A 16,090-nucleotide genomic window follows, 5' to 3' on the forward strand; every position below is an offset into this window, starting at 1 on the left:
GGTGTGTATGCAAGCATGCATTTATATCAATGAGTATATGCGCGTTTACATGAACGTTTGCGTCTATACGCTTTAAATAAAAATCATCACGGTCACAAAGATGTGCATGCCATTGTTTATGCGAAGTAGTTAGAGCAACTCTAACTGAGGACCTATTTCGTCCAAGTGTGTCTATTTTGGTTGGTATAGACATAAAACTTGGTCCAACGCGACGATTTGAACGGACGCGCGTCCATTTTTGTGTGCCCACAATCATTTCAGGCCTAAATTTGAGTCGCATTTACGTCGGTGCGGACACGGGATAGACACACGCGACGTCCGCCTTTGAACTTTCTCAAAAAAAAAAAATCCCGCCCACTCGCACACGCGCCATGGTCGATGACGCGCCGACCCTCGACGCCACCGCCGGCCTTCCCTCCACCGGCCCCGTCTCTGATAAAGTAGGCAAGGCCCGTGATGCCTGCAAAGCGTCAACGTTGACCAAGAAGAAGAAGGTGCTGATGGAAGAGCAACGCACCATCCAGCCGTCGAGGAGGAAGTACTGTCGGCATGCGTAAAAAGCGAGTATTGACGCAGCGGCTGCACAGCAAAGAGGCCAACACCGCGAGACCAACCACCTCGCCTGCGAGGTCACGAGGCAGGCCCTGGTGATGTGAAGGTTAAACCCAGGCCAGACTTGTCGGTGTCGATGTGGTCGCGGCGAGCATCGGCTCGTGGCCCCTTCGTCCCCCACTTTCGGACTCGTCGTGCATGTCGGCCACGCCGTATGCGCATGGCTTCCACCCCTACCATCGACAGGCCTTCGGTTTGTCCAATCCTAAGGGGTCCGGTTGGCCGGAGGTGAGCGTGGTCACGCGTGCCACGCTGATGCCATATCGCCGGCATGAAATCATGACGATGGCATGGCCGCTAATATGATTTGTGGTCGCGGGTCTTTTTAACATAAAAAACTATTTTGTACGGATAAAAAATAGATTATTCTGTTGGTTGCAGGGACGAACCATTTGTAAAAAGGAATGGATGAGACTATGCAAATGAATAAAAGACGGACAAAGCACGCGTCTATTTTGATCGACCGATTATAGTTGCTTTTAGACTGACACGCGTAAGCGTCCACCTTCACGGCTGCACGGACGGACGAACACGGGGCCATTGCCATGACTGATCGAGGGAGGTCTCTCTCCGTCTCCCTCGTGCGTTTCACGGCGACCCGGCCGTCGACCCCACGGATACGAATGACGCCCATTTCGACCATCCGCCCCACCCAGAAATGCAAGTGCAACAACCAGTTGACGCTCCACCAACTTTCTTTGAATTGCTCCCATGGATTCGATTCGATTCGAGGGTTCCTTGACCTCTCGCGCTCCGTACCCCCAAATACTATGTCTTCTCTGACCCCGGCACCAGCCGGCGGCACGGCGAAGCAGGCAAGCAGCATCGATGGATCCTCCACCTAGACCGGTAAAAGCGCATGCTTTCCCCGGTTAAGGTGGCAACCACGTACCAACCCTAACCACGTCCGTCGGTGTTGACAATGGCATGGTTACGGAGTATACAATCTTATCTTGCGCCCTGGGTGTGATCGATCCGTCGATCTAGTAGGCACAGATCTCCTTTATTTATGCCACGGATCGATCGGGTTATCCCGTCGGTCGGTCCTCCTTTTACGCTTTGCATTTGCTTTGGCTTTCGATCCTATTCTAACCACCATGATTGACATCTAGATTAGCCGATCACAAGTGGCATGAAAAAGGGAGAGTTATAAAGAAAGAAAACGTGATCGACCGATCCAGCCAACTGAATCTAAAGGGCATGCACGTAAAGATGGTCGAGAGTGTCCCAACAAGTTGCATGGCAGAGCTGGCCGCCCCAGTTCGTGCTGCCGGTGCCCGTCCGTCCATGGCATCCGTCGCGCCCGGGTCGCCACTAGGCTATAGTAGTAGACTAGCTCCACCTGACAAGCCGCCAAGACACTTATCTCGTGACGGGTTTAGGCCGCGCGCGCGCGCGTGTTGCCGCGCAATTTGAACGACGGCAACATTTCGTCTCCACGTTCATGCATGCATTGAATCGGGACGGGTTTGGCATCACGTTGTAGCGCTTGTAGTACGATCGAGCAGCTAGTGCCAAAAGTGAGTAGGAGTACTACACTACAAGTGGGCGTGCATATTTTCCTTGGCTGAAAGAAAGGTTGGTGCCGTGCGTGGAGTAGCGTAGGTACGGCGCGCGGCGGATATGTTTATCCGGATAGATCTTGGCTTTGCTTTGTCACACGTATCCGACGTGGCGGACGACCTTTTTACACATGGGTGTGGTCGGTCGGGCACCCGTTATTCCTGCTCATCGTACGTACTCGCTAGTGTAGTAGGAGTAGGAGTAGCTTTTGATCATGGTATGGTATGGTCGGTCGGCTCGCTTGAGATGCCTCTTCATTCTGATACTGTACGTACTTATACACCACTTGGACCGTGATCATGTTTGTAAAGTTGTAGTGTAGTATAATTAAGACTAGGAGTAGCAATAGACCAATCACTTAATTAGTCCGGATCGGTCGCACCTAATTTTGAGAGTGACGTGTACCCAGTTGCAGCTGAAAAGGTGAGGAAAAATGCAGGGAGAGGGACTGTACCAATGAAGACATTCAACGAGAATTCAAACAAGAATTGGTCGAAAGTGACACTCCCACTTATACCAGCTTGATTATCAATCATATCCTACCACCGAATCAATCTTAGCCACTCACTTACCGTATGACCGGGCTAATCCAGACACTGGCTAGCTATAAAAACCGCTGCCGGAGCACCAAACTCTTCCCTCCCTCCTTCGCAATTCCCACTACGTACACAGTGAGCACACTGAAGAGACGACCTAAGCTGGCCCCGCGCGCTCGTCGGCACGGTGCTCATCTCCTCATCCTGTCGGCCTCTCGACCCACCGGCCACCGGGAACGAACCGGAAAAATGCCCCGCCACCTGCTGCAGCAGTCCGTCGACCGCCTCGCCGCGATGGCCGCGGCTCCGGCGGCCATGGACGGCGGTGGGACGAGCGCGCAGACGGACACGGTCCTCATCGTGATTGCGGTGCTCTGCTTCCTGCTGTGCGTGGTCGGGCTGGCCATGGTCGCGCGCTGCTCCCTGCTCTGCAACCCCTCCGCCTTCTCCGTCGACGTGCCCGGGGGAACGCCGGCCAAGGCGCCGTGCGGCGGCCTGGAGAAGAAGGCGCTGCAGTCGCTGCCGACCGTGTCGTGGCGGCCGGAGCAGAGGGAAGTTGACGAGGAGGAGGGGGAGCGGCCGGAGTGCGCCATCTGCCTGGCGGAGTTCGCGCGCGGCGACGAGGTGCGCGTGCTCCCGCACTGCGGCCACGGCTTCCACGCCGCCTGCGTCGACGTGTGGCTCCTCTCCAGCTCCACCTGCCCCTCCTGCCGCCGCGCCCTCGTCGTCGTGTTGCCGGCGCCGGCGCCGCCAACCACCCACCCTCCGGCGTGTACGACGACGTGCGGTGCCGTGGCAGGCCGCTGCCGGTCGTCGGCATCGTAGGCGACGGACCGGCCGGTGCGCTGTACCTTGGACTTGGAACATTCCTGGTCTGTTGCAGCTGGTGCTGCAGAGTGCAGATTATGTTCAGACGTAGTCCTTCATGTACGTACGTACATACGCGCCATTTGATTCGTTTACATACATTTCCCATGTGCCATGTCATCTGTACATATCAGTATACCGTACCATGCACACACACAAAAAATCAGTATACCGTGTACTGTATACTCGTAGGTGCAACTGGACGGTGTGCACGCGATGGGTCGATGATGCACCACTTAATACGTGTCTGTAAAAACATTTTTCGTCGTTAAAATGCAGTCATGCATGCGTCTCGGTCTCCCTTGCTTGCTATAGGCAGCGTCTTGCGTGTGTGACAGGACATGAAAGCACACGTACGGTACGGTACGTACGCTTTTATGAAAAAGAAGGAAGGAGCATCGTCAGGAAGAAGACGCGCACATTGCACATGTCGATTTACTGCTTTGGTCGAGTGGAGGGATCGAATCGATCACGGCGGCGGCGGCCCCCGTCGCGTGGTGGCCGGCATTCGGCAAAGGTGGTGGCGCCCGGCACGCACGCGGGGTATTTTGAGACACTGTGGCAGCAGTGCCCGAGATTTGTTAGGCCGTGATGGGACGGCTGCACGGGAGGAACCTCCATACGGCGTCATGCAATGCCCGCTGGAAACCCGGCAAACGCGCCTCTCACTAAAAACAAAAATGATAGACCTACTAAATCTTATTTACGTTTACTAAACCTTTCAACTAATCTAAATATGCCTCCCTGATTTTCAGGGGTGGATGTGCCTCATCCTCATCTTAATCGAATCAATGATTGTCAAATCAGACTATCCCATAAACATACGTAAACATTTACGTAGATGTAGCATTGCTCCATTAAAAAAGGGAACGAGTAGCGCTTCCTAGTGTTTGAGTTGTTGTTTTTCGTGGACGGCTTTAAGCAGAATTTAACATTTAGCGAATGCAGAAAACGTACACGCATTTGAAAGAACTGTTTGTGAAATAATAAGGAAAACGTTACGCGTTCGTCGTTTGATTTTTAAAAATTATCCATCATTTGGACAACGGTTGGATGTCCCAGCTCACAGCCGTTTGATCTAGCGTCGGCATCCCGACGCATGGTCAGTCGTTATTTTCCGCAACAAACGATCTGTTGCAGAAGCTAGACACTCTTCCTCGGCCTCGACAGAGTTGCGCCCCGCGCGGTGCCGCTGCCAGCCTGCCGCAAAATCAGCCCTCCGCCGGCGTGCAGGAGCTAAACTGCATATTCGAGAAGATGGCATCGGGAAGCCTAGGTTAATTTCTGAAACATCATCTCCTTCGCAGAAACAATGGCCATGTTGTACAAACAATTTCTGAAACATCAGTCGCATTATAGAAATAACGACCGTGTTGTAGAAACAACTCCTGAAACAAACAGTTCGGCGGATCGCCGTCAGATCTCGCAATCTAGCGGTCGCGTGTGATCCTTTATTTTTACAACAAATATCATATTGCAGAAACCTTTGTAACATAGATCTTGCTACATAAAATTTTGCAACACAGATGATGTTATAATTATTATTTTGCAGTAGAGATCATGTTGCAGAAAGAGGAGCAGAGAAGCAAACAGTGAAGAAAAGCAAATTGACTGAGCGAGAGTAGAGTGGTGATCGGCCAATAGAGAACACGTGTCAAGCGTTAATGGTGGTAGATGCCCCAGGTTGAATCCGTCGGCTGAGTGTTAGACTTTTCCAAATAAAAAGAAGTTCATTGATCTTGAAAAAAAATTTGATCGCGAACTCAAAAAATGCTCAGGCATTTGTTCATAGTACGTTTGAATATTTTTTGACGAATTCCAAAAACTGTTCACAAATCAGAAAATGTTCGCAAACTTTGGAACATATTTTAAATTAAAAATGTTCACGAATTTGGAAACATATCATGGTTTAATAAAATGTACGTAAATTTAGAAAATGATCTGACCGTATCACATCTAGATGTGAGATAATACCTCATATATAACGTCATCCTTCCTCGCTCAAAAAACAAACATCATCATTGTACCGTTCTAATTTTCTTATTTGTTACTAGCAAAAGAACCCGTGTGTTGCAACGGAAGAGAAAATAACACACGCTCCGAATGTAATATATTTTCACATGGCATCACATTTGTGTTGCCGACGATGGTCTTAGTGCTCACAAAACGAAAACACGTTTGAATGTACAGTTACTCGGAATAAGATGAGAAATATGTTGTTTCTCCCACGAGGTTTTTAAAAAATGTGCATGTGTGGTTAACGATGTTTTATTTCCTCTCAATTTGGTTTTAATTTAATGGATGTTTATTGCAATTCGTATCGTCGCCGGAAAGAGAGAAAAAAAAGGACCGTGCACTACATATTAAGTTTGCATCAAAAATAATATTTAAGAAGTATTCAACGGCTAAAAATAACATCCTATTTAGATTCTACACATTTGTTTAATCAAATTTCATATATAACATGTTAAAGATCGGAGTTACGGTTTAAAAGAAATGGATAATTTTATTTTAGATAAAATGTGGATTGATTAACTGAAAAATCAGGTTTTTTTTGTTAAAACAGAAAAAAAAACGTTTCGGTTGACTTAAATATGGAGGGCGTGTTGATTACCTAAAATATCAGGAGGTTTTCTGAAAAATGCAAAATAAGATTCGTTTTCTTATTTAAATTCGGACTGCAGGTTGATTACCTGAAATATCAGGGGGTTTTCTGAAAAATGCAAAAAACGATTCGTTTCCTGATTTAAATCCGGACTGCGGTTTGATTTCAGAAAACGTCGGGAGCTTTTTTGTAAACGTGGCACGACGAAAGACAGAAACAGTCTGCGCTTTATTATGCGTTGCAACAGAAAAGAAAATAATACACTCTCTGAACGCAAGATATTTGCGCATGGCATCACATTTGTCTTGCCGACGATGGCTTTAGTGCTCACACAATAAAACGCGTTTGAATATACAGTCACTCGGAATAAGATAAGAAATATTTTGTTTCTCCCTACGAGATTTTTCAAAGGTGTGCATGTGTTGTTAACAATGTTTTCTTTCCTCTCAATTTGATTTTAATTTATTGGATGTTTATTGCAATTCGTATCGTCGCCGGAAAGAGAGAAAAAAAGAACTATGCACTACAGATTAAATTTGTACCAAAAATAATATTTAAGAAGTATTCAACAGCTAAAAATAACATCCTATTTAGATTCTACACATTTTTTTAATCAAATTTCATATATAACATGTTAAAATCTGAGTTACGGTTTAAAAGATGTGGATAATTTTGTTTTAGATAAAATATGGATTGATTAACTGAAAAGTTATGTTTTTTTGTTAAAATACGAAGGGCGGGTTGATTACCTGAAACATCGGGGGTTCAGAAAAATGCAAAAAAAAAACGATCCGTTTTCTCACTTAAATCCGGACTGCGGGTTGATTACCTGAAACATCTGCGGGTTTCCTGACAAAGACAAAAAGGATTCTTTTTTGACTCAAAAACGAACTGCGGGTTGAATACTGAAAAAGCAAGGGGTGTTTTTGTAAAATGATTGCGACGGACAACAGAAACGTTTCACGCTTTATTATTAGAGAGAGATTTGGTGTGAATCTCCCTGAACACATTAGAACCTTCCCAGTGAGACCGCTTGTGCTTGATCACGGGCCCTTTGATGATTGTGTAAGAAGCATGATAATCTTGTTTATTGACTTAGTCTTGTTCACGGCCGAACGTTGCTGCAAAGAGCATGAAACAACAGATAAAAACAGAAACTCAAAAGAGGCACGTCAAAACACCAGTTTTTCAGACAAATTTGTGTATTTGGGGTAATAATAAGGATTTTATAAGAAAATGTTTGTGAATTTTGGAAAACATTCTTGAATTTCAAAATATATATACGAATTTTAAAAAATGCTCGTGACTTTTAAAAACAAATTTAGAAAAAAATCAAGGATTCAAAAAAATATTACGAATTTAAAATATATTCATGAATTCTAAAGTTCATGAAATTTAAAAATATTCACAATTGAAAAATATGTATTTGTGATATAAAAGATGTTCATGAATTTAAAATATATTTGAGAACTAATAGATGTCTAAGAAATTACGATATGTTCATGAATTTAGAAATCTTTATAAATTTAAAACATTTGTGCCGAGGATGGATTTGTAACTGAGATAGCTATGAAAAACTACAATACAAGTTGCAAATCAAAGGTGGACTTGCAATTAGGATGAAAACTACAATACAAGTGGCGAGTCGACGGTGGTCTTGCAACTGAGATGAAAAGACATGCTTGGTTGTGAGTCAAGGGTGGAGATACAATAGGGATGAACTAGCAAAATGGCCCGTGCGTTACAACGGGAGAAAAAAAACATAATCTTCAATTAAGATGACCACATTATGTTCACACATCATCGCTTGATTTTAAAATTTTATGCATAAATGCAAGGAAATTATTCTTCTTTTAAATTTATTCAAAAGTTGAAGCAATCTTTATATTTTAAAAAAAATATCATGGTTGTCAAAAATCTTGTTAACTCAAAGAATTATTCTTAATTTGAAGAATTTTTTTTAGAAAACATACAATAATAATCCGACCCATCCAACAGTTAATTCTTGAAAAATCACACGGGTATATTTTCACAAAGACTTAGAAGCATTAATGTTTAACTACATGCATTAGATCTTTCATGAACAATTTTAAAAAATGTGAGAACAATCTTAAAATCGAGAACATTTTTTACAATTTACAAACATTTACTGAAAATCATGAATATTTTTTATATTTCAAACAGGTTTAAATATTTTCTTTTGAATTGGCGACCAATTCTAGAAAAGACCAACATAATTTTTGATGTTGGAGGATTTTACTTTAAATTCACAAACATTTTTAAAACGCATGAAGTTTTTCTGAATAAACAAACATTTTCATAAGTCAGTAATATATTTATTAAATTCACGGACATTGTTTTGGAATTTGCAAAAAAAATTATAAAAATCCGACGCCTTTTTTGAATCCACAAACATTTTATGTTTTCATCAACATTTTAATTCAAAATTCATTTTTTTAATATGCAAATGCTTTTGTAATTCTAAATTATTTAAATCAAAAGTAAACAAAAATGGAACGGAAAAAAAGAAACTATCAAAACAGGCATTAGCTATTTTAAAAATTTAGGAAGTTTTTTAAATGCATTAACATATTTTGAATTAGAAAGCATTTTGTTAAATGCTTTTAATAATTTTAATACATGGAGTTTGATTTGAAATCATGGACTTTTCTTATTTTACAAACATTTTTTCAAACTTGCAAACATTTTATTGTATATGCGAGAATTCTTTACAAAAACTCCGAACAGTTTTTGAAGTCACAAACATTTTATTTTTTTAAATATGTTGATTTAAATTTTTAAGTTTATTAAAAGTTTAAAGGTTATTTGAAGTTCTAAATTATTTAAAATAGAAAAATAAAATGGAACTGCAGATAAATAAATAAACGGAACTAAAAAAACTGACGCCTGTGCATGGGCCGGCCCATACGGTGTGTTGGATATTCTCCCAGGGTGCAGAGTGTAATATAGGAGGTTTTTACATGGGCCGGCCCAGTCCGAAATTTTTCGCTTTGTGAAACGTTTTCTATTACTTACCGGTGGCATGGTGGGTAATTTATACAAACTTTAAGGGCAATTTTCATGACGTAGCACAGAAGCAATAGGTGCTTTATTAATAGGTAAAGAATACACTATAATCCTAATTGCGGGTCATGGGTAGTCTTGCAACTGAGACAAGTATACAGAAACTATGATACCATTTCCGAGTCGGTATGGAGTTACTGTATGGATAATAAGAAAACTAAAAACCCAGTTGGAAGCCAAGGGTGGATTACCAACTGGGACAACTACGAGCCCATGTGCGAGTTGAGCGTAAACTTGCAATGGAAACAACTACGAACAATGAGCACAATTGCATGTCAAAGTCGACATGCAACTCTAACAAAAACAAAAACACATACTCGAATTGCAAGTCGATGGTGGACTTGCAACTCAGGTAACTACGAGCCCTTTTGTGAGTCAATATTGGACTTACAGCTAGGACACCTACGAACTAGAGCTCAGTTGCGAGTCAAGGATCAACTTGCATCTTAGATAAAAAAAATATGAGCTTAATTATGAGTCAATGGTGAAACTGCAACTGAGATGAAAAACAAAAGAAAGGCTGAATTGCGAGTCAAAGATGGGCTTGCAACTGTAACAAAACAAACTACGGTCCTAGTTATGATTCGTGCATGGACTTGCCACTCGGATAGCTTCACAAAACTATGATATTAGTTCATACCAGTTGCAAGTTGAGGATGGTTTTGCAACTGGAACAAATACATAAAACTACGATACGAGTTGCGAGTCGAGCGTGGACTTATAACTGGGACAACAACAAATCATGAACCCAGTTATGTGTCTCGAGGTTGGACTTGCAACTGAGACAACTACACAAAACTAGGATACGAGTTATGAGTCGAGCATGGACTTGCAACTGGGACAATAAAAAAACTATGAACCAAGCTACGTGTAGATGATGGACTTGTACCTGGGAGAATTACAAAACTACAAGCCTATTTGTGACTCAAGGGTGAATTTGTAATTGGATGAAACAAACCACGGGCCTAGTTGTGAGGACTGGCTTGCATCTCGGACAACTACACAAAGTTACAATACCATTTATTAGTCAAGGCTTTTCTTGCAACCGAAAATAAAAAACTACGAACCGAGTGTGAAATTATAACTGATGAAAAATAAAACACATGCCTAGCTAACCTAACAAACATTTTTGCCTCAAAATACACTAGATTTGGAGGCATGCAGTTGAAGGACGAAGACGACACTCCAGTTACATGTTTGATGATGGACATGCAAGTTACACCAACACTATTCATAAATTTTAGAAAAAAACAAATCAAACGAAAAATTAAAAAAGAAAATATGAAAAATACGGCTGGAAGCATCTCCGAAAACCGTACAAAGAGCCCTTCATGGGACATACGTACGTTCTGTGAAGACAAAAAAACCAATCAGACAATTCACATTTTCCCGCTAAAAGCCCACAAAGCATGGCTGTCAAAAGAAAAAGAAGAAGTCTACAAAGCACTAAAATGAGGACCCACCAAAAAATAAAAATGCCCACAACGGACACTTGGCTGTGCGCACGATTTCCTTTTTTAAGGAAACTGAAACTCACCAAGCCACAAGAGGTAATTCCCTATTCTTTTGGCACTTCCCACAAGCGAGAGACCCAACAGCGACGCAATGGAACGACCCAGTTTTGCCTATCCAGCTGTTTTTCAGATCCTCTAGAAGGTTTCCTGAACCCTTTTTTTTATACCTTTTTTCTGTTTCTTGTTTCATTTTTATGTTTCTGTTTCTTTTTGTTCTTTCCTTTTTCTTTTATTTTTTTTCCGTTTTCTGTTCCCTCTTTTTTTTCCTTTGTTTTCAAGGTTAATTTATCTTTTTAAACTAAGTTCTTGTTCAAAAATTGTTCTTGCTTTACAGAAATATTCTAAAATTTAAATAATTGCCCTTTCTCAAAACTTATTCATAACTTTAAAAAAGGTTTCGGTTTTTCATAAAATGTTCCAGATTTTCCAAAAATGTTCTTGTTTCTCAAAAAAAAAAGCTCTTGTTTATCACGAAATATTCTTCTTTATCAAAGAATGTTATTTTTTCGTTTCAAATTTTTACTTTTCTTTTTTTCTTTTTTTATTTTCGTATTCATATTCTTTGACGTTTTTTATTTTTTTGTTCTGAATTTCAAAAAATGTTCTCATGTTCACAATTTTTAGCTAAATGTTTGCGCTTCAAAAATAATTAGGAATTGGAAAAAATCTTACTTTCAAAATGTGTTCATATTTTCAAAAATAACCGTGTTTCAAAATTTGTTGTTTAATCTGAAAAACTGCACATTTTAAAAAATATGTTCGTGTTTTGAGAAAACTCAGGGAGTTACGAAAATGTTTTTGTTTTCGACAAAACACACACGATTTCATAAAAATACTTGTGTCTAAAAAATAGTTCTTCTTTTCAACAAAAATTCATGCTTTTAATAAAATGTTTGTGTTTGAGAAATTAGTCTCAAGCTCAAAATTTGTTCACGACTTTCATAATAATATTTGTGTTTCAAAAAGTGTCGACTAATTTCAGAAGAAAATCTCTTTCTTATCTGTTTACAATTTCAAATCATGAAATAAATTTATGAAACACCCAAATAAATTTGAAAAGACGAACATTTTTTAAACATGAACATTTTATGAAAATTCATGAACAATATTATAAAATCTGAACAGTTTTTAAAATTTTGAATGGTGAATTTTTTTTAATTTACCATAATAATAAATAATATTTAGAACATTTTTTGAGCTTCTCCACATTTTTTGAATATCTGTTTAAATTTTGAAGAACAAAAAAGAGAAGAAAAAGGACTTAAGAGCATCTCCAACAGTCACGCTATATAAGCACCGCGGTGCAAAAAACAAATTTATAGCTAGCGCGCAGCCGCTCCATCGGAGGCGCAAAAAATATGCGCGCGCCATAAACGGTCCAACATGCGGGGCAAAACGTCATCGCGCGCCTTATATTTCGTGCGCCCGCTACCGCGCGCTGGACAACGACGGCTCGCGCGACTCGTCTACCCACCACTGGAAGCAGGCGCTCACGCCGCCGCCCGCGCCACCCCATTTGCTCCGGCGACCTATAGACGCTTCCCCGGCAATCCTTGGGTCTTCGCTGCTTCCTTTGTCTCCCTCTAGTCGTCGCCGGCCTTCTCGCGCGTCATTCCTCCAACGAAGAGCGCTCGGCCGCCCACTGTCGCTCGACGCTCACAACGTGTTCGACAAAACGCTTGCAAGGTATGTATTGCTTCAACTTCATATATTTTACATGAATTTGGTGCATGTTTTTTGTAGATTTTATAGACTAGTTTAAATTTAATATTATAGAAGAGTTCGTCGTATGATTCTTCTGAAGAAGAATTTCATATTGAAGAGGAGGAGGGCCTTGCAATGATCCTAGCTATGCACATCAGTAAAGCTCGAAGCACGGTGGTTTGGTTATTGGTCGGCAGAAAATTTGAAGGGATAAGATCGATACCGAGAACAGATTGCTGAGGCAGTATTTTGTGGATAATCTCGTGTACCCAGAGTCGTACTTTCGACACCGATTTAGGATGAGCACCGAGTTGCTCACGCGCATTGCAGAGAAACTGACGAGTCATGATCGGTTTTTTCAGCAGCGGAGGAATGACGTCGAAGTACTCGGGCATAGTACCTTTCAAAAGGTGACAACAGCTTTGCGTATGTTGGCATACAATATTCCGGTTGATGTAGCTGACGACCACATGACCATGGGTGAGAGTGAGACCATCATGTGTGTCAAGCGCTTCGAAATCGTAATTTTGCAAGTGTTTGGCCCGGAGTATTTGAGATCTCCCAATGTTGAAGACGTCGCAAGACTATTGGAGATGAACAAAGCTCGTGGGTTCTCAGGAAATGTTTCGCTCAATAGATTGCATGTATTGGATTTGAAAGAATTGTCCTAAGGCATGGCATGGGCAATTCCACGGCCAAAAAAGGGTTCCACTATAATCCTTGAAGCGATGCCCGATCAAGAGACTTTGATTTGGCATGCTTTTTTGGAATGCATGTATCTTTGAATGATATCAACGTTGTTAATCGGTCATCACTCATGAATAAGATTGCAAATGGTGAACTACCATCGATGCAGTTTGTAGCAAATGGCCATACATACAACTATGGCTACTATCTTGCGGATGACATCTACGCAAAGTGGAAAACATTTGTCAAGCCGTTGAAAAAATCGGAAGGTAAGAAAAATTTAGATTTTCACAATGGTCATGCAGCGGCTCGGAAAGATGTGGAGAGAGCTTTTGGAATTTTGCAAGCCCAATTTGCTATTGTGAGAGGAGCGGCTAGATTTTGGATCAAAAGATCCTTTGGTAAATCATGCACACTTGTATGATCATGCATAACATGATCATTAAGAATGAACGCGCCCAAGATTTAGACTACTCTAAGCATGAGCTATTGAGACATCCTGTGCGAGTGCGTCATCACGTTGTGAGGGTGGCCCGATTTGTTGACTTCTATCATATCATTTGACGTGCCGAAACGCATGATGATCTTAAGAAGGATCTAATCGAGGAGTGATGGACATGAAATGACCACCAAAATGAATGTTGACTTATATGTTTGATGTTGTGGTGTCGAACTATTTGTTTGATCTTAAAACTCGTTGATTTGTGTGTTTGATGTTATACGTTTGATGTTGTGGAATTAATAAACTATGCTATGTCTTTTTTTGATGTTTGGAATATCCATATTGTCTTGATGAAAATGACCAAGATGCAAGCCTCGGACGCTTCAGCGCGCTCAGTTTTAGCGCGTCCGTTAGAGCGGCTCGCGCGCGCTATACTTTGACACGTTCTTTAGAGCCGACGCACTAGGACGATCCAGCGCGCTCAGTTTTAGCGCATAACAATTAACGCACGCGGCGGTTGGGCGCCCGTTGAAGATGCTCTAAAGTAAACAAAAAATGAAATAAATAACAGAGAAACGGAAAAGGAAAAAGAAAAAAAATACCAAAAAACAAATTAAGATAGAAAAGAAAAATAATTGTTAACACGCTACAGGTTATAGTACCCACGCGCCCTACTGGGTCGGCCCAGTCGGGGGCACTCTGTGCGAAGCCCCGACTAGTTCCGGCAATAAGCAACACATAGGTGTTTTCCGGGAACTCTTACTGAAAACTCCTATGCAGCGCTGCAGGCGCACACTAATGATCCGGCGCCTGCAGCACTCTAGAATGGGCCGGCCCAATAGATTCCTTTTCAGTTTTTCTTTTGTTATCAAGAAACAAATTATGGCTTTAAATAAAATATTTTTATCCTTTTGATTGTTTTTCATATATTTAAAAAATGTCCACACATTTTTTAAAAAGTTCATTAATTAGAAAAAAGTTCATTGAAAATGAAAAAAGTTCATAAATATAGGAAGAGTTCATTAAATTTCGAAATTGTTCAATAAATTTAAGAAAAACTCATAAAAATTCAAAAATTCATGTATTATTTGAAAAACAATCATTGAACTGAAAACAAGTTCATAAATATTTATATAGTAAATCGATTTTAAAGAATATGATTATAAAATTTCAAAACAAATAATTAATATTCAAAAAAGTTCATTGCTTTTTTAAAAAAACATGTCACAAGCCCTTAATGGACCGGCCCGGACCGGACGCCACAGACGCCAGTTATCAAAAATGAACGTTAATTAGCGCCTATGGGGCCAAATAGGAAATGCCACTCCTACGCTCCCACGCACAAGGCGGCACACGACTGGGTCGATCAAGTTTGTTTTTACAAGAAAATCCGATAATTTCCTTTTTTCTGTTTTTTCCTTTTCTGCTTATTTCTTTTTTCGCTCGTTTTTCTTCCAGTTTTCTTTATTCTTTTTTTTATCAAAACAAACAAACATTGTATTTCTCAATCTGTTTTTGAAAACATGAATGTTTTTTACATCAGAGAACAAATTTGAAAACACGAACATTTCGTAAATCTTGATAACAAATTTTAAAAACAAGAACAATTTTGAAAATCGTAAATAAATTTGGGACCATGAAGTTTTTTTCAGCACGACCATTTTTTAAATCTTGAGAACAAAATTTTTAAACATAGAACATTTATGGAAACTCCGAACAAATCTGGAAGCACGAACAATTTTTTAAAAGCATGAACATTTTTTGAATCTTTAGAACAAATTTTGAAAATGAAATTTTTTTTCAAAAAATACTGAGCAAATTCATATATGTGAACAATTTTTGAAAACACGAACATTTTTTGAATCTGGAGAACAAATTTCGAAAAACAAGATATTTTTTTGAAAAACATTTTAAAACACAGGCCATTTTTTGAAAATACAGAACATTTATTAAAAATTCAGAAGATTTATGAAAATCGAGAATATTTATTTATAAAAGTACAAATGATTTTTGATTTTGAAGAACATTTTTTGATAATAGAAAAGCATTTTTTGGAAATCCATAAAAAATATGTAAAATCAAAAACATTTTCCGAATTTTAAAAACATTTTTGAGAAATCTAGAGCGTTTTCTGAAAATCCAGATTTTTTCTAAAAAGGCAAAAGCATTTTTCGAAGTTGAAGAACAATTTTTGAAAATCCCAAATATTTTTTGAAAATTTAGAACATTTATAAGAATTTTGGAAAAATTTGTGAAAATCGAAAACAATTTTTAAGGCAGAAACAAAAAATAGAATGAAAAATAATAAAAAAAAACAATGCGAAAAAGAGAATAATCGGTTCAGGGAACCTTCTAGGAGTTTTGCAATACCGGAAAAAACCGGCTGGAAACATCTGAAAGTTTCCCAAAACCGGGGCTTTGGAACGGTTAATCGGCCGGCCAACTCCCGAACTATGGCTGAGTGTGTGAGAAGCCC

General features: G+C 40.3%; 1 protein-coding gene across 1 annotated transcript; it reads left to right on the plus strand.

The window, feature by feature from the left end:
* Window positions 1-2,736: 2,736 nt before the first annotated feature.
* LOC123451912 (probable E3 ubiquitin-protein ligase ATL44) lies at window positions 2,737-3,866 on the plus strand. The gene has a single exon (XM_045128468.1). It carries the CDS (start codon window positions 2,751-2,753, stop codon window positions 3,534-3,536), a length of 786 nt encoding a protein of 261 aa, XP_044984403.1. The 5' UTR covers window positions 2,737-2,750; the 3' UTR covers window positions 3,537-3,866.
* The last annotated feature ends 12,224 nt before the right edge of the window (window positions 3,867-16,090 follow it).

The sequence above is a fragment of the Hordeum vulgare genome, chromosome 5H (genome assembly GCF_904849725.1).
Source record: "Hordeum vulgare subsp. vulgare chromosome 5H, MorexV3_pseudomolecules_assembly, whole genome shotgun sequence".
NCBI lineage: Eukaryota > Viridiplantae > Streptophyta > Magnoliopsida > Poales > Poaceae > Hordeum > Hordeum vulgare.